Source organism: Pelodiscus sinensis, chromosome 5 (assembly GCF_049634645.1).
Source record: "Pelodiscus sinensis isolate JC-2024 chromosome 5, ASM4963464v1, whole genome shotgun sequence".
Taxonomy (NCBI): Eukaryota; Metazoa; Chordata; order Testudines; family Trionychidae; genus Pelodiscus; species Pelodiscus sinensis.
Window position 1 is genome coordinate 56926489 of NC_134715.1, and position 24604 is coordinate 56951092.

General features: G+C 41.0%; 1 protein-coding gene across 2 annotated transcripts in view; it reads left to right on the plus strand.

The window, feature by feature from the left end:
- Positions 1–1669: 1669 nt before the first annotated feature.
- Positions 1670–24604, plus strand: part of LOC102455426 (uncharacterized) — a 112397-nt gene continuing 89462 nt past the window's right edge. The window contains exons 1-9 of one of the 2 annotated variants that reach the window (XM_075930096.1): positions 1763–1892; positions 2235–2328; positions 2533–2633; positions 4811–4880; positions 6334–6464; positions 10769–10857; positions 18132–18231; positions 21520–21563; positions 22408–22485. In XM_075930096.1, coding sequence (XP_075786211.1) covers positions 2598–2633; positions 4811–4880; positions 6334–6464; positions 10769–10857; positions 18132–18231; positions 21520–21563; positions 22408–22485 — 548 coding nt within the window. In that variant the 5' untranslated portion in view covers positions 1763–1892; positions 2235–2328; positions 2533–2597. Of the gene's footprint in view, positions 1893–2234; positions 2329–2532; positions 2634–4810; positions 4881–6333; positions 6465–10768; positions 10858–18131; positions 18232–21519; positions 21564–22407; positions 22486–24604 lie in introns of both variants that reach the window. The other variant, XM_075930095.1, reaches the window with a different exon arrangement.

Below are 24604 nucleotides of genomic sequence, written 5' to 3' on the forward strand. Positions count from 1 at the left end.
AACAATACACAGTAACTTGTTCATGCTGTATATTCTAGCTACTGAAACCACACTACCACCATTTGCCAGTTTATCCAATCATTTGACTTGCTGGCTTAAAGTCATCACCTTTTCCCTTTCTTAGCCTCTTGACCACTGTCTGTCTTCCTTTTTTTTTTTTTTTTCTGGTGCCATAATTAAGGTTAGATGGTACTTTAGTGATCATCATCATCAACAGCCATGAGATCAAGCCCTGTTGGTGTCCAATGCCTCCCTCACTATTTCCTTCCATCTTTCCCTGTCCAGTGTGGAGTGGCTTAGTTTCTATAGACTAGCTCCGCACCAATCTACTATATAATCTACCCATTCTCTGTGGGGTCTCCCTCTCCTATTTGGACCATGCATTATACCGAATTCCAGGGTTTTAACTTTTCGCTCGTTGTTCATTCTGCAGAGATGCCTAAATAGCTGTAACTTCCGTTGTGTAACCTTCTGCAGTAGGTTTTCTTTTGGCTTCCTATATAATTCCTCGTTGGTGACCTTCTGCATCCATCCTATTCTGAGGATCTTGCTATAACAATTCCTCTCGAATGCCAATATTCTTCTCTTCAAACCTTTTGTTATCACCCACGTCTCACATCCGTACATGCTGCTAAATACACACGTTTTCAAGATGCTCAGCTCCATTCCTAAGCTAATCACTTTACTTTTCCAGATTTTATCCATCGCCTTCAAACTCACTCTTGCTTTCGCTATTCTAGTTGCTATTTCCTTCTTACAGTCTAGATCATATGTCATGTTGCTCCCCAAATATGTGAGTTTCTCTACGTTCTCTAGTTTGAGCCTATCTACACTGATCTTCCTTCCTATTTCCTTATCTCCAAATATCATTGTCTTCATTTTATCAATATTCATAATCAGTCCATACCACTTCCCTTCCTCATTTAGCACCTGCACTGTTCTCACTAGCTTGTCATTTTCGAGAACTATATCATCCATGAACTTCAAGTTGTTAATTCTCATCCCATGCACCAATATCCCTTCTACTTCTTTCTTGATCTTGTCCATTACACTCCCTAGGGGTGTGTCTAGACTATAGGGTTTTTGCAAAAAAACTTTCCCTGCATCTATACTGCTGCTGTGTTCTTTTGAAAGTACATTGAAAAAACACAGCAGCTTTTTTGATCGTGGAAAACCTCATTTTATGAGGACTAACACCTTTTTTCAAAAGTTCTTTCGAAAAAAGGCACTATGTAATGCAAACTGTGCTTTTTCAAAAGAGAGCATCCAGACTGCCTGGGTGCTCTCTTTCGAAAAAGCGGCTTGCTTTTTTGAAAGTACTGGTTGTAGTCTAGATGCTCTTCCAGTCTGGAGGTAGCCACAGCGTGTAGCAATGGTATTTTTTTTTTTTACTAGACATACCCAGAAAGCATCAGCAGGGTGCATCATGTGAAAATAATGTTTTCTCTTTTTGAAAAGAAATTTATTTTAAAAGTAAAACAATTTCACTGGCACCATTTAAAAAGCAATCTGATTTAAAATGTAGAACACGGCTCATCCCCACGCAATAAGTCACTGTATTGTAAATAAGAAACATGCTTTGAGAAGAACAGATTTTGGATCCAAAAGCAGCGGGGAAGGCGGCAGGAGCCGGATCGGGCCCGGGGCTGAGTCTGCGGCGGCCCAGCCCTCCGCCTCCGCCTCCCGCAGCCCGCCCCGGCCTCGCCCGCCGGGAGCCACCATGAGCTGGGCCGCGCTGCTGGGGCTGAGGGGCGCCGCTGGCCCCTGGCTTCTGCGGGCCACGAGCAGCCGCCGCTGGAGCGCCCTGGGCGGCGGGTCCTGCGAGCCCCCGGCGGGCGCGGCCGTGCGAGTGGGCTGCGCCGCGGGCTTCTGGGGGGACACGGCGGCCTCAGGTACCGGGTGCGGGCGAGGCGAGGCTGCCGCCCAGCAAAACAAGCCTGGCGGGAGCGGGCGGGCGTGTGGCCGCGAGCAGAGCCGCGTCCCTTGCGGAGCCCGCCCTCGGGCCGGTCCCGCCCCGCGCGGGCTGCTGGCGCTCAGTTGTCAGCCCGACTTGCGCGGGACGGCGAGCATCTCTCGTGTCCGCAGGGGCACTGGCAAAGCCTGCGTGCGGCCTCACAGCCTCCTCCCTGGCCTGGGGCTGTAGTTCTGTTGGGGCGGGGCGTGCTTGGCTGGGTGGTTTGGTTAAAAACTGTTTCCCCTTTCTCTCCGGCACATAAATAAAACCGTGATCACAGCACTAAGCCTCAGCCCCCACACGACAAAATACTGAGCAGACACTCAAGCGCGTGAATGATTTGCTCACCCATCGACTTTAACAGCATTGCTTAAGTGAGTAAAATGCCTCACGTGTGTTTGCAGAATTGGCCCCAAAGTCATAAATTTGATCTATCAGTTTTATCACTACTAGATTGTCTCTCTTTGTAGTCGCAATACATGCTTTTCTCATTTAGTTTTTCAAAAATGAAATGGCTATTACTATAACATATGCATTCATATTTTCAACGAAGAGTTACTTAATATCATTTTCATTAGTCCCTCAGCTTCTCTATGGAGGAAAACTGGATTTTCTGGTTTTTGATTATCTTTCTGAAATTACAATGTCTCTGTTGACTGCTGCAAAAGCCAAATCTCCGGTAAGAAAAGAATGACTTTGATTAGGGAATCATATTTCAAGTATTTTCACATAAAAAAGGAATCACAAGAATTGTATGGCTGATTTAGTAACTAAGTTTTTACAGTTTTAGCTGCTTGGAACGCTCAGATATCATCACAAAGTGATCAATATTTTCAAAGTGCTTCAAATCTTTGCAGTTGCTGAGTGATGCAGGAGGAGTTCTGCGCCACTGTGCACGTGCAGAATTTATGTATCCGGCAGATATCTTTACTTTCCCTGAGGAAAATGACTTTCTGATGGGGAAGCAAAAGGAATCTACAAGAGCAGTCATGTGACCCTCCGTAGAAGTATGTTTCTTGTGCCTAGTGCAGTTGGCAGAGAGGTAAACACTGTGGGGCAGTGGGCAGAACTGGGGAAGACTTGGCTGATGGCTTCTGCTGTGTACCAGGCTAGTCCTGGCTGGGCTGAGAACGGCAGGACTTTCTCTTTCCTTGCAAAGCTTCCCATGCACAGGCAGGTCTGACTCACCTCCAGATTCTTCTTCCCCTGCACAACCGGATCAGACCCACCCCTAGATTTTTCCCCCAGCTGCAGGAAGTTCTGCAAACTTCCCCTACAGGAGGAGGGATCCTTGTCCAGGGAGCTATTTCCCTTTCCACCCAACCCACTGAGCAGCCATACCCCCTCTTACCCAGACCCCTCTACTGAGCCTCATACGCTCTTCTCCCTGCCTGTGGACCACCCTGATGACCCAACTGTATCCAATTACCATCCCACCAAGCCTCAGCCAGTTGCACCTGGATCCCCATCCCACTGATCCCCACTCTCTTAGAATCTGGAAACCCCATGCAAACCCCACACACACCTAGCCACCCCTTCAGAGTTCCAATACTATTGGACCCACCCATCAAGCCTCTGTGCATTCAGATGTCCTTCCACAGCTGGATTCTGCACTGAGCTGCCCACACCCGGATTGCCTCACACAGAACTCTCTCAACTCTCATATCTGGATCCCCCTGCACTAAGCCCCTCTACACTTGGCATCTATCATGCTGAGCCTGCCTGCCCACACCTGGTATACTTGGCATGAAGGAGCCATGGTGCTTAAGAGGTAGGCCCAGTCCTTGCACAGTGTCAGGGTTGGGTGAAGCATCACTGCTCAGTCTGTGTCCTGGGGGGCAGCTGCACGGTGATCTCCCACCTGTTAATCTATGGCCTTTGTTCCCCAAAGCCATGCTGGAGCCTTCACATTTATTTAGCAAACAAAATTTGCAGAATTGTAAAATAGTGTACACAGATTTTTTAGCAATCATCATAGCTTCCATTACTCATTCTGTACATTATAGCCATGTCTGAATATAATGCACTGTAATATATACAAAAGCTTCTTTAGTGTTATAAACATACAGTATTATAATAAAATTTGAGATTCAGATATTTGTTCTAGGCTGCTCCAGAAATCATTGCATTTCATTGGATAAGGAAATGATCCCTCATCATTCATATATCAGTTTAAGGGTGGAATTGTGAGTGGTAATAAATATCATTAGCCTTTATTATTTCAGGAGTTGGCCAATCCCTCAAAAGGCCAAGCTTTTTGAATTATAAAGGAGTTTTCCCATTATCTTCACTGAGAACAGGGTTGAGTCCTTAGGCCCTGATTCTGCAAAGACTTAGACACATGAGTAATTTTAGTCCCATGAGTAGTCCTATTAGATTGTGGATAAATTCAATTTAATGTTAAAAACAATGGGCCAAATTTCTCCCAATGAAACTGTCAGAACTTCATTGCCTTCAAAGAAGTTCTATCAGTTTACACCAGCAGAGAGTTAGCACACCTGGCTTGAAATTTGAATGCATTGTCTCATTTCATAAGTCTTCAATAAAACTTCTCTTTGATTGGGATAGGTGTGAATTGTTTAGTTTATGTTGCATTTTTTTGTATTTTACTTTATAGAGTTGATCATTTGTTCCCTGTATGATTCCAAAGGTTAATTAAAATAATAGCATTTGAAATATATAATTGACCCCTGTGGAAATATATTGTTGTATATTTGTGTTGTAGTTAATAGAATCATGAAAACAAATATAGGTTGTTTTTCAATCTTTTCTGAAATCTAAGAGCCAATAAAGAAAAAAATGATTTACCCATGACAAAATTTGGCAAGTAAATTAAACAATTTTTTATTGTTTCAGGATATGGGTTATACTCCTGATTTTGTATTGACTGCAATGGGTCCTTATATTAATGACATTCACAGGAAAGGTAGGTATGTTATAAGATTATGAGTTGGGATAACTGCAATTATTTATAGCTTGATCTTTTAAATGCTGATCACTCTTAACTACTGTATTGTTTCTTCAATATTAGTTGGGGTCCTCAGAACCTCACAAGACTAGATTGTTAGTGTTCACACCTTCATTGTGTATTTTGTTACTTCAAAGCTGAATATAGGAAGTCTGACTGTTTTTAATATGGGTTGAATGAAAACATTTAACAAAGGGAATTCTAATTTTCCCCATTCTTAATACACAATATATTACATACTGTAAATTGAGCTATGAATTTATTTTAAAAGGGGACCTGCATTTTTCTTATCTCCTTTGAGATGTACTTATATCCAGTTTTTGGGTTAACTCTTTAATGAGTAGAGTTGGACTGGGAAATGGTTTTCCCATCCCAGAGAATTTTTAAAATTTGGAAAAAAAATACAAAACCTTCCCCATTCTGAAATGGGGCAAGTAGCTTGAAAACTCTAGTAAACAGAAAGTCTTAAAAAAATGAATCAACTGAAATGTTTCACTTTGATAATTCTGAAATATTTTGTTTTGATTTCAACCTTTCTGTTTTCTACTTTCCTTTGCTATGCATTACATTCAAAATGAAAAGTCATTTCAAACTGAAGAACTGAACTTTTTCCTTTAGAAAGTGTCAAAACCGAATATTTAGACAATTTTAAACTTTTCAAAATTTTGTCAAAAACAAAGATCTATCGTAACAAACCTTTTCCTGTGAACAATTTTGGTTCTGATAGATCAGCATTTTCCATTGAAAAAACAAATTCTTGAGCATCTCAATCTGTTTATATGGATAGAGACACAAAGTGGATAAAATATTATTTTTTGTTGGATCAACTTCTGTTGGTAGAAGAGACATACTAATTTGTACTAATAAAATGTTAAGAGTATGCAGCCATACCAATTTTCTTTGTGAGTAAAAGGTAGTACTGTCTCCCTAAGATTCTCTTCTTATGATTATGCCTGCAGTGGTAAAATAGTTCAAGGGTGGGCAATAAAAAGGTGGCAGTTAACTTGGGTTAGCTCCTGGTAGGCTATTGCTGCTATATTTACCCTCCACAGTTACTAGCGATTAAAGCTCTCATTGGCTGGGAACAGTGATGTGCAGCCAGTGGGAGCTGTTATCCCCATACCTGCAGAGGCGCAGGTAAATACAGTGGTGTGAGAGCCCACTCCTGAAACAGCTGTATGTTTCTGTGCAAGAGTATTCAGTGAAATGGTGAACACTGTAAACATTTACATTATTAGGTTTCATAGTTGCACCAGTCAGAACTATTATTTATCTCTAGCACATCATCTGGTTTGTTGTTCTGATTGATCATGTGCTTGACAATATACAATAGTGCATCCTAGGGCTCAGGGTATAAAGTCTTTTTTATAGTATAACTAGTGATTTTAACACTGAACTTTATTCTGTTAAGGTGTTCGTGTCATTAGTAATGCTGGTGGAATGAATCCACTTGCATGTGCTGCTTGTCTTCAAGCGATGGCAAAGAAAGCAAATGCTGATTTGAAAATAGCTGTTGTTGCTGGAGATGATCTGATGGACGAGGTATTTGATATTTTATGACTCAATACAAGTTTGGGAAGTTTGATAATTCTTTCATACATTTTGAAATATGCGGTGTCATTGTGAGGCTTCAGTTTTGTTACACTTTCTCAAATAATGATACAATGTGTAATCCCACAGCCACATGTCCACTAGTCCTTATTAGAGATGTAAAAATGCAGTTAAAAATGTAACTGTGTTATGATGAAGGGTGGTTACAGAAGACCCGTTGGGGATGTTTCCTCGTGTGATGATAAAGACACTGACACTTGCTCCCCTGAGCATCTTACCACCCTGTCCTGCTGGGCCAGATCTCCTGGTCTCCCCCAGCTGAGATCATGTTCTCTCCCCCTCCCCCCATCCTGGAAGAGCAATGAAGACACTGAATCAATTCTACTCTGAGGAAAATGCAGACACAGTATCAACCCCCAAATGGGATCAGAACCCCAAATAAAATCCATTTTTCACTGTGTAAGAGATTCACACATTGAAAGCACATTCAGTTACGCCTCCTTTAACAAAGAAAGGAGGAAGAGCACAGATTGCTCCCCTAGGTAACAATTATTTACACTGGGCTTGATATTAAATAAAAGTAATTGTATTAAATACAAATGGTAGGATTTAAGTAGTTGCAAGTGAAAATGGGCAGAACAAAGTAAATTACAAATTTAAAATAAAAGAAGACGCATAGCTAGTTCTAACACACTAAAGCTTATTCCAAACTCACCCTAAAACTGTTCTTATTTTGGGCAAACCTCCAAGCCAGGGAAGATCTTTTTCTCCCATGAGGTCTCCGGCTGTTCCCTTGGGTATGTCATGCAGCCAAAGGCAAAGGGACAGATAGCTTCTCATTGTTTTATAGATTCTACTTTGGGTGAGAACTTGTTGTTTTCTCTCCCACCTTCAATGGAAAATGACCTGGTCAGACCCTACCGGTTGGGATGGTATGTCTTCCTAAAAACAGCCACTGCTTAGACTTGAAGACAAGCAAGGCTATTATCCAGTCGTTAAGTTGATCGCCCAGACGTTGAGTGTCTGAGCATTGGCTTTCATTTGCACCATAAACCATTCTCTGCCCCTTATTTCTAACTTTACATCCAAGAGTGATACATGCATCAAAATAAAATAGACAGATCCAGCAGATTGAGACATTAATATTGGCAAGTTACGTGAGGTATTTTGTCCAAAGCATCTTCAAGTTATGTATTTGTATCCATAAGTCAATTTCATAAAGCATTGGAGTGGGGGCCGTCACACATGTAACTGCTAAAATCATAGCAGTTACACAGTTATACACACTACGGGCTCTGCAGTATAAAGCTTAAATAAGTTTTATACTGCAGAGCCCACAATGAAGCCTCCCCGGGAGTGTGGCAAGGGCTGCTGCTGGCCCAGCTCCTGGGGAGGCGGCTTTGCTGGTGCAGCAAAGCCACATTCCCAGGAGTGGGGCCAGCAGAGGCTACCGGTTTCCACCCCTGGGGTGACTTTGCTGTGGGTTCTGCAGCAGTCCCTGCTCCCAGAGATCCAGAGCGTAACCTGCGGCTGAGGAGTGGGGGGAATTTGGCCAGGCCTGCCACAGACGGGAGGTTCCTGTGGGCTCCATGGACCTGGAGCAGTCTTCTGCTCTGGACATGTGGGGAGCTGCTCCAAACCCTACTGGTTTACCAGTTAACCGATTAACCTTTTACATCCCTAGTCTTTGTATACCTTACACATAAGATCGGCCACACTCTATATCTCAGGCTCTCTGGTGCAAATGAGAAGGCAGGAGTTAGTCCTAAGCTATTTTTTATTTCTAATTGCTATATAAGCTAAATAATAGTGAATCTTTGATTTCTGAAACTGAACATTCCACAGTTAGCATAGACTTGATGATTCATGTCCGTTGACTTCTTCTAAGACAGTAGAATGTCAGCATTAGGATCATCACAGTCATGAATGACCAGGCAACCACACAGCTGATTTGGAACTGGAAATACATAATCAGGCAGCAGCAGATAAAGAAAAAAAATAAAAATAAAAACAAATACATGATAGTACTGTGCTAAATGTAAACTACTAAAAATAAAGGGAAAGCAACATTTTTCTTTTGCATAATAAAGTTTCAAAGCTGTATTAAGTCAATATTTGGTTGCAAACTTTTGAAAAACAATCATAATGTTTTATTTCATGTTACAAACAATCTCCATTACCAAGATGTTCATAACTCAGAGATTCTACTGTAACTTACCAAGTTCTAGCTGGTTTCTTTAGTAGGTAACTTAATGCGATTATGTCTAAGGTAATTTCTGGTTGGTAGATTTGCAGTTAGGGTGTCTTAAGGTATTTCAAATCTAGCGGCTTGTCTAGACTGCATTCCTGTGTCAGAAGAGGAATGTAAATGAACTCGATGGAAAGTGCAAATGAAGCGGAGATTTAAATATCCTGCATTTCATTTGCATATTTGCATCGCTGTTTCGAAAAAGGGTTTTTCGAAAGTGAAACTGTAGTCTAGACGTGGTTCTTTAAAAAAAAAACCCTTTTTCAAAAGAACCCGTACTCCTGAAAAAATGAGGAGTACGGGTTCTTTCGAAAAAGGTTTTTTTTTTTTTTTTTTTTTTTTTTTTTTTCCAAAAGAACCATATCTAAACTGTGGTTTCACTTTCAAAAAACCCTTTTTCAAAACAGCGATCGGACGTGAATATGCAAATGAAGCGCGGGATATTTAAATCCGCACTTTATTTGCACTTTTGATTTGCCTAATTTACATTCCTCTTTCGACACAGGAATGTAGTCCAGACATAGTCCTCATGATTATTGTGGTATGAAACTGTATTTTTCCTCCAAATGCATAACACCACTGCAAAAACAAAGAAGATTAGAATGGGAAATGCTGTATTTCATACATTATCTTTTGAGGATGAGATATTTTTTCCTTTAACTTGGGAAATCTAGCAGAAAACTGTTAGATATTTCAGTGCATTGTATGTTACACTTGATTGGAAAACGGGTATAACTTAAGACAAAGATGGCTGCAGTGCTGTTCAAATGTACTTTAGTGTCACAGATTGTCCTATACCCTTTCAAATTATTAATGCAGGGACATGGCCAACAGATACTACAGTTCCTACTATGCCATCAATTATGAAGAAAGCTGGAATCTGCTCCATTGCTTACTGTTTAGGTGCAACCACTTGAATTCTGGGGTGATACCCTTTCCCTACTGAAGTCAGTGGGGGTTTTGTCATTGATGTTAACGATGCCAGGAATTCACCTTTGGTATGTTGCTGGTCTGGTCATCCTGTGACAACAGTTTGGACATTTCTGATCTGCAGTCAGCATTTAGACTAATTTGTTGTTAGTCCAGAAATCAAGCAAGTGACCAACAGTTATGTAGATGGTAATTGGAGCCCTGTGTGGATTCAAAATTTATATCTACTTATGATCCATGATTCACAAACATGATCTGCAGATATAAAGTGGATATCTGTAGCTTTGCAGCACTCTAATGATAATGATCCATATTGTCGACACCAAGCATTTTAAAATTTTATAAATGCAGTGTGATAAAACTTTAGTGTGTGTAAAATTTTGGTCTGACACTTAATAAATAGTAATATAACAGAAGTGAAGATCTTTGTCAAAGGCTAAGTTTCTAATCAATTAAAGTAGTGTCTGTCTTTATTAACTTAAGTAATGAAAAGTGGGGATGGACATAAGAGAAAAGGTCAAGGCACTAAAATCCAGTATATTAACTGCATCAGTATAGAAGGCCTGACTACACCTGTAATGTTGACATCTGTGTTAGGACCTCAGAAAGGCTGTTTAGATAGATATTCCAGATCCAAATATTGCCTGTGACCCCAGAGAAGTTCTTCAACAATTAAAGAATTGTCAGCTGTGCACTTTAAGACTGAATTGATACTGTGCTACTGAAACCTGTGAGGTGACCCCTCAGCCTCAGTGGTAGCTTCATTTTCTGACTTTGCAACTACTGTGATTACAGCAGATAGTTCTCTGAAAAAGATTTGATTATATTCAATTTTAAATGTGTTTTATGGCTTCTTTCACTGCCCTACTTACAATGAGTTGATACATTGTATAGGTTTACTATCTTTGCAGTTGAAGACTGCTTCCTCCAACTTCAAGAAAGCTCTGATGAAAAAATACTAACTCATCCTCCCATTGCACAGTGTTTGCAAAATTGGTTTCCTTTTGGTTAGGTATTTGAACAATGCCATTTCTGTAGAGTTACAGAAAGATGGATATTTTATGATTGTCTGATATTTAATACTGTAAAATATTCATAGATCTGAATGTTTTAACAGAAAGACAACCTAAAAGGAGCTGGTATCACAGATATGGAGAATGGGAAGCCATTTCCAGAGAATGTTCACAGCATGAATGCATACCTTGGGTGAGGTATTTTTAAAAGTTGTATGCTTTGTATGTTATTTTTAATAAAATAATAATGCTGTAGTGAATTCATTATGTTGGACTGCAAAATCAGATTTATTCTCTTTCTGTCTCCAGACCTGCCAACGGTAGGGGGCAAAAGGGGCAGTTTCCCCAAGGCCTGGTGATTTAAAATTGCCTAGGGCTCTGGGCCGCTGCCCCTACTGCTTCCTGGGCTTTGGGGCCTTTAAATTGCTGCTGTAGCCCTGAGCAGCATTGTCTGGGCAGTGCTGAGAGCTGACTACTCCTAAATCTCAGGAGGTCATCTAGTTCAGCCCTTGCTCAGAGCAGGACCAATCTCAACCAAATCATTGCAGTCAGAGCTTTTTCCAGGCTGGCCTTAGAAACCTCTAAGGATGCCAAATCCATCACCTCCTGAGGCAACCCATTTCAGTGCTTCACCACCCTCCTAGTGGAATAGTTTTTTCTAATATCCAACTTAGACCTTCCCAACTGCAACTTGAGTCCATTGCATCTTCTTTTGTCATCTGCCACCCCTGAGAATAGCCTAGTTCCATCCTCTTTGGAACCTCCTTTCAGGTAAGTTGAAGACTGCTATCAAATATCCCCTCTCTCTTCTTCAGACTAAATGAATCAAGTTCACTCAGACTCTCCTCTGAAGCCATGTGCCTTAGCCCCCTAATAATTTTCGTTGCCCTTCGCTGTACTCTCTCCAGTTTTTCTACATCATTTATGTAGTCGGGTAAGGGGGAAACTGGATGCAGTGTTCCAGATATGGCCTGACCAGTTCCAGATAGAGGGGAATAATCATTTCTCTTGATCTTCTAGCAATGCTCCTATTAATGCAGCCCAATGTACTGTTAGCTTTTTTTGCAACAAGGGCACACTGTTGACTCATATTCAGTGCTTCATCTACTGCAGTGGTCCCCAACCATTTGGGGTTGCCGGGCGCCAGGGGGCGTGGCCGTTTGCCCGCCGGGCGCTCGGGGGCGGGGCCCCCCCTTACGCGCATTCCTGGGGCCGGCGCTCTCCCCTCAAGCGCCGCGCGCCGGGGCCGGCGCTGGCGCTCGCTCTCTCCTCCCCTCCCCCAAGCACTGCACGCCCGGGGGCCAGCGCTCTCCAAGTGCCGTGCGCCCGGCGCACCCTGCAAGCGCCGTGCGCCCGGAGCTAGCGCTGGTGCTGGCGCTCCCCCCCCAAGCACCGCGCGCCCGGGGCCTGCGCTCCCCCCATGCGCCGTGTGCCCAGAGTGCAGGCGGTCAATCCGTGGCGCCCCCCGGGGCCGGCGCTCGCCATGCGCCCGGGGCCGGCTCCGGCACTGCGCATGCGCCACGTGCCCGGGGCCAGGCCAGCCCTGAGCACTTGGTGGGCGCAGACAAATACCCCCGCGGGTGCCATGGCGCCCGCGGGCACCGTGTTGGGGACCACTGATCTACTGTAATCCCAATGTCTTTTTCTGCAAAACTGTCACTTAGCCAATCGGTCCTCAGCTTATAACAGTGCATGGGATTCTTCTGTCCTAAGTGCAGAAGTCTGCACTTGTCCTTGTTGAAACTCATCAGCTTTCTTTTGGCTCAATCCTCCAATTTGTCTAGGTCACTCTGGACCAGGGGTGGCCAACCTGTGGCTTGCGAGCCGCATGCAGCTCTTCACCCTTGAAAGTACGGCTCGTGAAGCCACCCCATGCGCCCCTACAAACAGCCCCCGGCTCCCTGTGCTCACTGGGTGCAGGGGAGCCATCCGGCACGGCAAAATGGTGTCGACCGATGGGAGTCTGATGTGGCCAAAAAGCCTAACCCGTGAGGCAGCATTTTTCTGTGTTGGGTTTTTTTTTTTTCGCTCGACAATTTTGGTACAGATTTTCACATTTTTTCCGCCACTGTTTTGACTCTCTTTGTTTAATGGGTTGGCCACCCCTGCTCTAGACCCTATCCCTACCATCCAGCATACCTACCTCTCTCCCCAGTTTAGTATTTCCCATGAACTTGCAGAAGATGCAAACTAACACGTCGTCCAGATGATTAATGAAGCTTTTGAACAAAACTAGCCTTACAACTGATTTTTGGGACATTATGTTTGATACGGACTGTCAACTACTCATCAAGATATTGATCACTGATTGTTGAGCCTGACAATATAGGCAGCTTTCTGTCCACTATATAGTCCATTTATCCAAGCGATACTTCTTTAACTTGCTGGCAAGAATACTGTGGGAGACTATATCAAACGTTTTATCAAAGTCTAGGTATATGACATCCACCATCTTCACCACGTCCACAGAGCCAGTTTTTACATCATAAAAGACAATGAGGTTGGTCAGGCATAACTTACCCTTGATGAATCCATGTTGACTGTTCCTCATCACTTTCCTCTTCTCTAAGTGTTTCAAAATTGATTCCTTGAGGATGTGTTCTTTTCAGGGACTGAGGAGAAGCTGATTGATTCCTGAATTCTCCTTTTTTTCCTTTTTTAAAGATGGGCACTGCATCACCTTTTTTCCAATCATCTGGGACCTCCCCACTCTCCACGAGTTTTCAAAGATAACGGCCAATGACTCTGCAGTCACATCAGTCAGCTCTCATAGCACCCTTGGGTGCATTAGATCCAGCCCCATGGACTTGTGCATATCCATCTTTTCTAAATAGTCCTTAACCTGTTCTTTCACTATTGAGGGCTGCTCACCTTCTTCCCATAATGTGCTGTCCAGTGCAGCAGTCTGGGAGATCACCTTATCTGTGAAGACTGAGGCAAAAAAGCATTGAGTTTTTCAGCTTTTTCCCATACCATCTGTCACTAGGTTGCCTTCCACAGTTAGAAGGGTCCAACACTTTCCCTGACCACTTTCTTGTTGCTAACGTATCTGTAGAAATGCTTATGGTTATCCTTCACATCCCCTGCTAGCTGCAACTCCAGTTGTGCTTTGGCCTTCCTGATTATACTTTGACATGTACAAGCAATGTTTTTACACTCCTTCCTAGCCATCTTTCCAAGCTTTCACTTCTTGTAAGCTTTCTTTTTTGTATTTAAGATCACTGAAGATTTCTCTATTAAGCCAAGCTATCACCAGCCATATTTGTTTTACTTTCTGTGTATTGGGATGGTTTATTTCTGCATCCTCAGTAAGGCTTCTTTAAAATACAGGCTACTCTCCTGGACTCCTTTCCTCCTAATATTAGCCTCCCAGGGGATCCTGCCCATCAGTTCCCTGAGGGAGTCAAATTATGCTTTTCTGACGTTCGCGGTCCATATTCTGCTGCATTTCTTTCTTCCTTTTGTCAGGATCAAGGATTTTTCAAAATTCCTCTCTTGTAACTCTTTTTTCTTTTATTTTTGGCAGTCCAAAGTCTTTTATTTGCAGAGAACACAAGATATGCTTTAGCTCAAACCGAATGTATGGGCTTGATGTGGGAATTACTAGGAGAAAATGTGTGCCCTATTTTGTGCAGGATGCTAGACTAGACCATAAGGATCACTACTGGCCCTAAAATATATGAATCTGTGTTGCATAATTAGATAAGAATACAAATATATTATAAGCTTTTTGTTGTAAATTTACTGCTGATGAAAGTTGCCAGAGTTTTAGTCCTGAATAGATAGTGATCTCCTAACATACTGGATATAACTTACCGTAAAATCTCGAATATAATGCGCACGTATGTATAATGTGCATCTGCCTTTTAAAGGTCAGAATTCTTGAATAAAATAAACTCTTATCTGTAATGTGTACCCCCATTGTACTCGAGATTTTATGGTATGCATAGGAAGGAAGGGGCTTGCGCTTGCCGCGGGGCCCCCCACCCAGCTGAGCTCATGCCTGCCGCGGGGTTCCCCTGCCCAGCTGAGCTCGAGCGTACTGAGCTCGTGCCTGCTGAGGGGGTCTTCCCCACTCAGCTGCCGGCGCGCCGAGCTCGTACTTGCCACAGGAACTTCCCCCGCTTAGCTGCCGGCGCGCCAAGCTCTCGCCTTTCAGGAGAGCTTCCCCCACTCAGCTGCCGGCGCGCCGAGCTTGTGCCTGCCGGCCCCTTTACCCCCCAGCACAGGCCAGCGCAACCCATGTCTGCTGAGGGTGAGTTTAAAACTTTTTTAAAAAACCTCTTACAGATAATGCACACCCTGACTTTGAAGCTAAAAAAACAGGGAAAAAAGTGCGCATTATACTCGAGATTTTACGGTATGTAAAAACAGTTCAGTTTTCCCTCAATAGCTCCATTATTATGCTTTCACCCTGTTCCATAGTGGCAACTTCTGTGGATAAGAATAGTTTCCATGTTACTCATCCTCTTTGCTGTGACTTTCCAAAGGACTGCCCAATGTAATGATTATTTTTAGAAATAGCTACCTACCCACAGTGATGTGGACAGGAAATCATCCTATTTCTTTCACCCCTGGTCTACTCTAGGGGATAAGTTTGAATTAAGATACACAACTTCAGCTACGTTAATTGCATAGCTTAAGTCAAAGTATCTTAATTCAAATTTTGGCACTGTTCACACTGCAAGAAGTTGAAGGGAGTATCCTCTCCCTTCAGCTTCCCTTACGTCTTGTAGAAGCAGGACTGCCGGCATTAACCACTCAGTTAAATTAGCGTGTCTTCACTACAGCCATTAATTTGAACTCCAGAAGATTGATTGCAGCTGTTTTGATCTTATCTGTAGTGTGGATGTAGCCTCACATAGGCCATCCAAAGTCCAGAAAAATCCAAAACAAAAATAGCTAACAGAAAATATTTGAAAAATGAAACAAACATCTGTGTGTGAAAGTGGAGTTTTCTTTTGGTCCCTTTAAATAAACTGTTTCCCCAAACTTGTTTTCACACAACTTCACTGCACATATTACTAGTTAGGAAAAACGTAAAGTGCTCAAGGAAAGACAGGTAAGTATTTAATGCAGCATATGTATTTTTCTAGATGGAACAAGAATGTTGAAAAAGAGCTCTCTAAGTTTCAGTCAATATTTTCTTTGAAATTGTTTTCGCTTGTTTACTTTTGACCCTCAATATATAAAAATGCAAAGGTCACAATGAACCATACATGTGGCAGCAGAACATAAAATAAAAATAGTCATACTGGTCCATCTAGCTCAGTATCCTGTCTTTTGACAATGGCCAATACCAGATGCTTCAGAGACAATAAATAGCATAAGGCAATGTAATGAGGGATCTATCCCCTGTCATCCAGTCCCATCTTCTGGCACTCAGAGGTTTGAGGCACCTAGAGCATGGGGTTGTCCTCCAACCATCTTGGCTAATGGCTATTGATCAGCCTTTCCTCCATGAACTTATATAATTGTTTTTTGAACCCACTTTTACTTTTAGCTTTCACAATGTTGCTGTAAGTGGAGTATGCATTGTGTGGAAAAATACTTCCTTGTGTTTCATTTAAATTACTGCTATGCCTATTGATTTAATTCAGTGACCCCTATTTATTATGTTGCATGAAGATGTAAATAACTCTTCCTTACTCATTTCCTTCACACCATTCATGATTTTACAGATCTCTACTATAATCTGCTTTAGCTGTTTCCTTTCTAAAAGGAATAGTCCCAGTCTTTTTAACCTCTCCTAATATGGAAGCTGTTCCACAACTCTAATATTTTATTGGGCTTCTCTGTACTGTTTCCAAGTCTAATATATCTTTTTTTGAAATGAGGTAACCAGAACGGTAGGCAGTATTCAAGGTTTGGGCATACAGGAGACCTCCGACTTGCGACCACCCAAGTTCTGACCCTCCGCACTTACAACCATTTTTGTAAGTGTGGAAGGGGCCAGAAACCCCTGACTTGTGTCCTCGGCCCGCATTTACGATGGCACACGGCACCTATCGTAAATGAGGGTTCAAGTTATGATGCCCCTGACTTGTGACGCTTCCCGCAGAACCAGTCATGTCACAAGTTGGGGGCCTCCTGTATTTGCTATAACCTTCACTTTTTAAACATGGGAAGCCAGTTGCCGCATCATATATTCTATAAGTATACATGCTTTATGATTACTGTATATTGTGTATTCATAACCAGCAACTCCCATTGCTTATTTTAATATTAAGGAAAAACTTTAATATCTTAGGGAAAAATGTAAGTTGTTGCATTGTATTTTATATTTTCTTCTAAATATTATTGGTCATCAAGTACCATGTTCATCTTCACATACAGAAAATTATGCTAGATATTGCTTTAAAAACATCTGATATTTATATCTGCCTCATTGAGATAATTGAAGTGCCTTTTTAGTATGTTCTAATTTGCCATCTGGTAAAGAGACTGTTAAGAAGAGCTACAGAAACACAGGAAACCCACTTATGGTAAAGTTCATACATGTGCTAAATTTTCAAAACTGCCCATTCTGTAGGTAGGCAGTGTGATCCAGCAGCTAGGGTTCAGAACTGGGAACCAGGAGATATGGATTCTATTTTAAATTCTCTCACTGACTCATTGTGTGATCTTGAAAGTTTACAAAGAGTATGCCTACCCTACAATTAAAAATACACAGGTTCACGGTGTCAGCTGACTCAAGCTTTCAGTTCTTGTTAAATTGCTGTGTAAACATTTGGGGTTGGGCGGAAACTCAACCTCTGGGACCCCACGGGTGGGTAAGGACCCAGAGCTTGAACTGCAGTCCAAATCCAAATGTCTACAGTGCAGTTTAACAGCCTCTTAGCATGAGTGCTGTGAGCCTGAGTCAGCTGACACAGTCCAGCTTTAAGTGTTTAATTGCAAGATTTTGGGTAGCTCAGTTTTTGACTTCCTAGCTTGAGATATCCAGATATTCTGAAGTACGGAGTACCCACTATTATTGGCATCAGTTAAAGTAGCTGTTGTTTAGCACTTATAAAAATAAGCCTTAAATAAGCCTATTGTCAAGTTGGGGAGTCAAAGTTAGTGAATACTTTTTGAAAATGTGGGTCTCTGAATGTCAGTTTTCCCCTCAGTGAAATAATGATATATCCTTTCCCTCCTCTTTAAAAACTTTTGAAATCTGAAGATCAAAGTTATTCTTGTTGTAAAAATATGGAACACACAGATCTCTTAGTGTGTAAAGATCACATTTGGCTGCATAATTTAGGTGACTAGTTTTATTAGTTTGCCCTGTATGTTTTAATGAATGAGTATGTTCATTATATAAAGGATCAGATAGTTAGAATGGGTGATTCTAAGTATCATACAGGATGCGTGCATGATTTAAGGTGATACCTCGGCCATAGATTTATTTTTAAGAGAAATTTTGAAAATAGTAATTTAAAAAGTATGAATTAAATACTCAAAATATTGTTTTTGTTATGGTAGAGCAAGACCAATAAGCAGGGCACTTGACCTTGGAGCTGATATTGTTGTGACTGGTAGATGTGTTGACAGTGGCATTGTATTAGGACCACTCATTCATTCTGTAAGTATCAGTTAATTTTTCATAACTGGGCTTAACCATCTTTTCATAGTATTATGAATACATATGAAGGAATGGTTAGTAATCGTCATCAAGTAGTTTTTTAAAAAAAAATTGGTATGTATGTTTTAATAAAAATAATGAGGTCAGGTAGCTTTTGGCCTTTTCTTTGGCATTTGACATTCATGTTAATTCACCATTAGGCACATGACATTATTTTTAAGTTTATCATATTACATAGTTTAAATGATCCTTATGACAGGATGGCTTGCTCCTTAAGGGCTGGAGGGCCTGGGTCTAGCAAACCCTGATTCCTAAAGGGGCATGTTGAGTTAGATCAGGTAAAGGGAAGCAGGTGGCTGCAGTGAAAGTGGAAGCTCAGGAAGTTGTAGAGAAATGGAAGGGAGCAAGAAAGGCTTTTCCTGTAGGGGAGACCCTGATACCAATAGAATTTAGTAGCTAGAGCCAGGCTGAACTCCAACCAGGTACAGCCTGGGAGTGAATGTGAATTAGGACTCATCTTTGTGAATGAAAGATTGAAACTCCCTACCTAAATGGGAGCGGGGAGAGATTGAATCAGGGTGGGATCTGGAGGGCCAAATTCCTGCTTGGGGAGAGAGAGAAATGGGACCCAGCTCTGGAAAAGAAAGGCTGGGGACCCCCTATCTTAGAGTGGAGAGTCAATGAGTTGTGGTTAGGACCTGGAGGGCCAATGAACAAAGAACTAAATAAACTGGACCCCTAGAAGGGGAGTAACTTAGTTACCTTTGCATTGAGTGAGTTATTGAGGGGCTCTGAAGAGGGAGAGATGGAAGCGGGGTGCCACAGAGTGATCTCTGTCCATAAGGAGGCATTCAAAAAGCAGCCGGCATTGACAGGCTCTCTTGTTCTATATGGAATTTATTGTTCAAAATAATGTTTTACTTGAAGCACAAAAATTAGAAATATTGAATAAAATCATGCACCATTAAAGTTAATGTGATTTTTTTTAATGTTGATTTCAGTGGAGCCAAGATTTCACCCTTAATCTTTTCTGTGTTCAAATTGTAGCGCATAAGATTGTGAGTTGAAACATGTCCTTTACCACAAGGTGGCACAAGTGGTTTTCTGTTTTGTTTATAAAATGCTCAGGACCTATTGCTTCTGCCCCTTTTTCTGGTCTGTTCTCTAGGGCTAGACAAAGTTTTGTGTTTTGTTTTAGAGTCGAGTTTTAATGTGACGTTTCTCAATTAGTCTAATTACAGAAACAATACAAGTCAAGATGTGTGGGGTTTTGAGTACTTATATTTAAATATTTATCTTTATGACTATACCTGCAATGTTGACATTTTTTTTCTTTTTGGTGCATATTAAAATATTCCTAGGTGTGTGTTATTATGATTCATAAATAGTTCATTTTAAAACTTTATACAGGTTGAACCTTTTTAATCTGGAACTCTTTGGTCTGGCAATGTCTGTGGTTCAGCATGATTTTAGTTAGCTGAATGTCTGCTTATCATGGGTATGGTCAAGTTTCCCGTGGTCCCATAAAGTTTGTTTATAGTGGCCAGTCCTGGTTTTCAGTGTTCTGTGCTATTATTTAACTCTAATTTACTCCTAAATGCCTTCTAAGAACCTAGCAAGCACTGGAAGTGTGGGTAATGCCGCTAAGCATAAGCATGTTTTTTACACTTTATCTGCTTATTTCCTTGTGCCAATACAGTAAAATTGTACCAACAGTTTGTTATGAAAAGAGCTAAGACTTGGCTTGGTATAGGCTTTTGGTGTATCAGTGCAGTTGTACGTTATTAAGCAGCACGGCAAAAATTGTTCCATTTATTTGCCTCACCGAAATAAAAATAAAGAGACCCACTTGCTACCCCATTGACCTTCTGTGGTTCAGCACCCATGTGCCAGACTAGATAGGTTCAACCTGTACTTTTTTTTAACTGCATGCTTAGAATGGCTAGCACAGGGGTGGGCAATAATTTTCACAGGGGGCCCACTTAATGAATTTTGGTACTGGTCACGGGCTGGCTCAAACCCTGCCCTGGAACAGGTTGCTAAGAGTTGTCTGAGACAGAGGCTTTGAAGTAAAAACAGAGTAAAGGGCTCATGGCTCCTGACCCCTCTAGTACCGTATTGCTTGGTAGGTGTCTGGGATTGCTGCCACTATTTAAAAGACTTGTTGATCCAGCCCCAGCCAGGGTAGCACCATGACTGGGAACCCTTTAAATAGTTGCAGCAGCCCTCGGTGGCTGTCAGGCAATGTGGTAGCAGCGGGGCCAGGAGCTACAAGCCCTTTAAATATCAGCAATTTAAAAGGTTCACAGCTCCTGGCCCTGCTGCTACTATGTTGCCTGGCAGCCACCCGGGGTTGCTTCCATTATTTGAAGGGCTTGTGGCTTTGACCCTGCCATGGTAGCGTTGCAACCAGGAACTGTGAATCATTTAAATAGGATCCTGCTGCCTGAACCACCGCCTAGAAATTCGATGGCACAAGTAGCAGGATATAACTAGAAAGCGGCCAGATGCAGTGCGCGGGCCGGATCAAAGTGCTAAGCAGACCGGATCCAGCCCCCGGGCTATATCTTGCCCAGCTCTGGGCTAGCTGAACTTGTTCTTTTTTCATTGTAGGTCATTAGTAGTTTTTCTATTCCTAACCTACTTAAATACATGAAAGGAAAATTATTTTCTCTCAGGAAAAGTTGCTATTATTAACCCAAGAGTGGTTTATATATGTTTTTTTCATAAATGTATTATCTTTTCTGTTAAGTAGTAAAATGAGTAGTGCTGAGTATTCCATTATTTATATTGTGACCATTCTAATTTATTAATTAATTATAAAATTAAACACAAAAATCCCTTCAGATTTTTCAAGGAAGATTGGGCTGCTGTCAATCACTGGTAATTTTCAAAGGTCTGATAAAATGCCATTACTGAAGTACAGTTGTAAGAAATTGATGCTGGAAAGCTTAGTTTTTGAGCTTTCAGTTTACTGAGATTTTTAAGTGTGCTAGTATTCATATTTTATATTTAATAAAAAGTAGAACATTAAAGACCTACCTATTATTTTTATTGTATAAATTAGTAACAGAGAGGTCAGTATAATATATTGACCCAGTGGTTCTGATCTGTGTGGTAATAAAATTATATACATACAGTTTTCAAACCCCATCAACCAAATGTATATTTTTGTTCATTTTACAAATATAATTTTAACTGCTTTATTTCTCAGAACATCCACTTAATTATGTTATCTCTTGATGCCTGTGTGTATGTCCATAATATATTTGTTTTGTTTTGTTTTAGTTTGGCTGGAACAGAGATGAGTTTGACTTATTAGCAGCTGGGAGGTAAATAATAGAGCTATTAAAATGTATAAAATAGTCTTGATTTTAAAATAAAATTGAGATAAGTGAGGTATTAAAGAGTTTCAACACTGAGAATACACGGATGACCATTTTAGTTAATTTTCTTGCTTGGATGCTACCATTTATTAAACGAGCTTTTGAAAAAAGCAAACATTCTGTAAAGCTTTTGCAGTCCAAATTTTAATCAAAGAATGAGGACAATGAAAAACATGTTAAAGAAGCTGTCCATTTTATGGTCTTTTTATGAGAGAAGGTGTGTAACCTTATGTTACAGGCAGTAAGGTAAAAGGCTGGATGCAGTTATTACTGGCTGAAGTTCTGTATGGCCTGTGGTAAATAAGAGATCAGCCTATAAATGATCAGGATAGTCCCTTTTGGCCTTGAAATGTATGAAAAAGTGATACTCAGATAATCCCAATGGACCCATCGAAAGAGCTGGTCAAAGCTTAGAATGTCTGTTCTGCAGAAAATTCCAACACTTCAAAAAAACATGTTGACCTAATTTGATTTGAAAATGTGAAATATCAGCATTTCCTGCAAAATCCAAGCAGCTCTGGTTTTACCTGAGTGTTCCCAGGTCTGCCCATTTCCCAGCTGTGCAACAGGGACTCTGAGAGCTCCATGCGGGCACTCTAAATTGTTAATCATTTTTTAAACTCTTGGCCTTGATATAAAAAAACTGCATCAAATTACTATTAAGAAAGCATCTAGCATGTTCCCTTTTGTCTTCTTTAACTCTGATAATTATACTGTACTATTGTATTTGATGTTAAGTGGCAGTAAGTAACAATATAGTTATTTACTGGAGTGTTTTTTTGCTTTCTAGTCTTGCAGGCCATCTCATTGAATGTGGTGCTCAGTGTACGGGTGGAATATTCACAGACTGGCATACTGTTCCAGACTGGTAAGGGGCTGTAATACTGATATAAAAGGCCCAGTTGTCTACTCAGTGCTTTTTCTGTCTGTTTTTTTGGTCATATTTCCTTTTTAAGATGTTCTTCCTCGCTATTCTGTTACCTTTCCTGACTCTAGAGGGCCTGTCATGATTCAAATGGAATCTTGTCTTCAATCTTGATAAATGCAGTTCTGGAGCAGGGCATGTTTGTTGTCCTTAGTATTGTTTTCTCTAAAACATTTTTTATCTTTTACTTTTTAGAATGATCTGGTATCATTCTTCGTTCTCTACTGTTTTGTTGTCTCCTCGCTGTGTTTTTTGATCATGGCAGTTGTTCACTTGATAACTACTATGTCAATTCTTCAGTTGGATCATCCAGTCTGCTATGTTGAAAATATGTTTCTTAGTCCCGGCTTGATCCTGCCATGTGCTAAACCTCTTCTGTGAATTACATAATGCCTCTAATTCCCATTCAGGCCAGAGCACTCAGAACCTTAGGCATCAGCAATCGCAGGATCAGATACTTTCTTTTCAGATTGCTAGTTTGTTTATACACAGTATTCTTCTATCATAATAACCCTAATGATTGTGTTCTTTAGCCTAAGAATCAAGTGACAGAGTTAGTGGTTATGGTAACAAGACATTCTGTTCAGCTTACAATATTATAAAACTAATCGTACTTATTATGTCCCCTTGTATTCTACAATACCATGAAACTGCTTTAATATCCTATGTAACAGGATTCCAAAAGAGCTTTGTTATATAAAGTGAGCCAAAGAAAATGTTTTTTCCTATAAAAGTGCTAGTAGCTCTTTGCTTCTGGGAGTTTTTAACCTAAACAACAGAGGTGGGTGGTTTTAATAAAGGAAAAATATGTTAAAACTCTTTGAGGTGTGCAGGTATACTCACTATGTAGGTATGTTAACTTACCTCTGTGTATGTCTACACACACTCATACCCATACATAATGTATGTTTGAATATTTATGTATAAACATTTATTATATGTATATTAATGGATATTTAAAATCATGGTATTTCTGTGACCTTAGTGCATAATATTAGCACTGAACAGTGGTTTTTTGTTATGTCCCATTCACCACTTACAAGAACACATTTGCATTAATTACTGCCATTAGTATCTGAGTAATTTTCTGCTTGTGCAGGTTAATTATGTTGAAGAGGAAGGATTAGTCCTGAAACTGGGGAAATCTTTCTTTTTAGATATTGCTTACATACTGAAGTAACTTAATTTTACAATCAAAAAGCATTTTGTGTGTTCACCCATATTATCCATGGCTTTAAAGACATTGCATAAAAGATTAAGCACAATTTAAAAAAATTCCTGAGTTTTAATATTTTAAATTTAAAGAGAAAGAAATGAGAGTTGACTTGCTAGCATAGTGGATTTGTGTTACAGCATTTCTCTACTGGAACAGTTGTAAAATAGTTGGGGTATGTCTACACTACCCCGCTAGTTCGAACTAGCGGGGTAATGTATGCATACCGCACTTGCTAATGAAGCCCGGGATTTGAATTTCCCGGGCTTCATTAGCATAAGCGGGGAGCCGCCATTTTTAAATCCCCGCTGCTTCGAACCCCGTGTAGCGCGGCTACACGGGGCTCGAACTAGGTAGTTCGGACTAGGGTGCCTATTCCGAACTACCGTTACTCCTCGTGAACGAGGAGTAACGGTAGTTCGGAATAGGACCCTAGTCCGAACTACCTAGTTCGAGCCCCGTGTAGCCGCGCTACACGGGGTTCGAAGCAGCGGGGATTTAAAAATGGCGGCTCCCCGCTTATGCTAATGAAGCCCGGGAAATTCAAATCCCGGGCTTCATTAGCAAGTGCGGTATGCATACATTACCCCGCTAGTTCGAACTAGCGGGGTAGTGTAGACATACCCTTGGTTCCTATATGTATACTTGGATATTTTAAGAAGGAACATGTTATAAAAGCCTTCAGACTGCAGATAACCAAATTCAGTATCATAGCTATCTACTTCAATATTATTAGACCTTTATCTCTTAAACCTATGGAAGTATTTACTTTTTTATACTTGAAAAATACCTTAGCTCATTTAGAGGCCAATGACTAAATGATTTTTGGTTTTATTATAATAATTATTA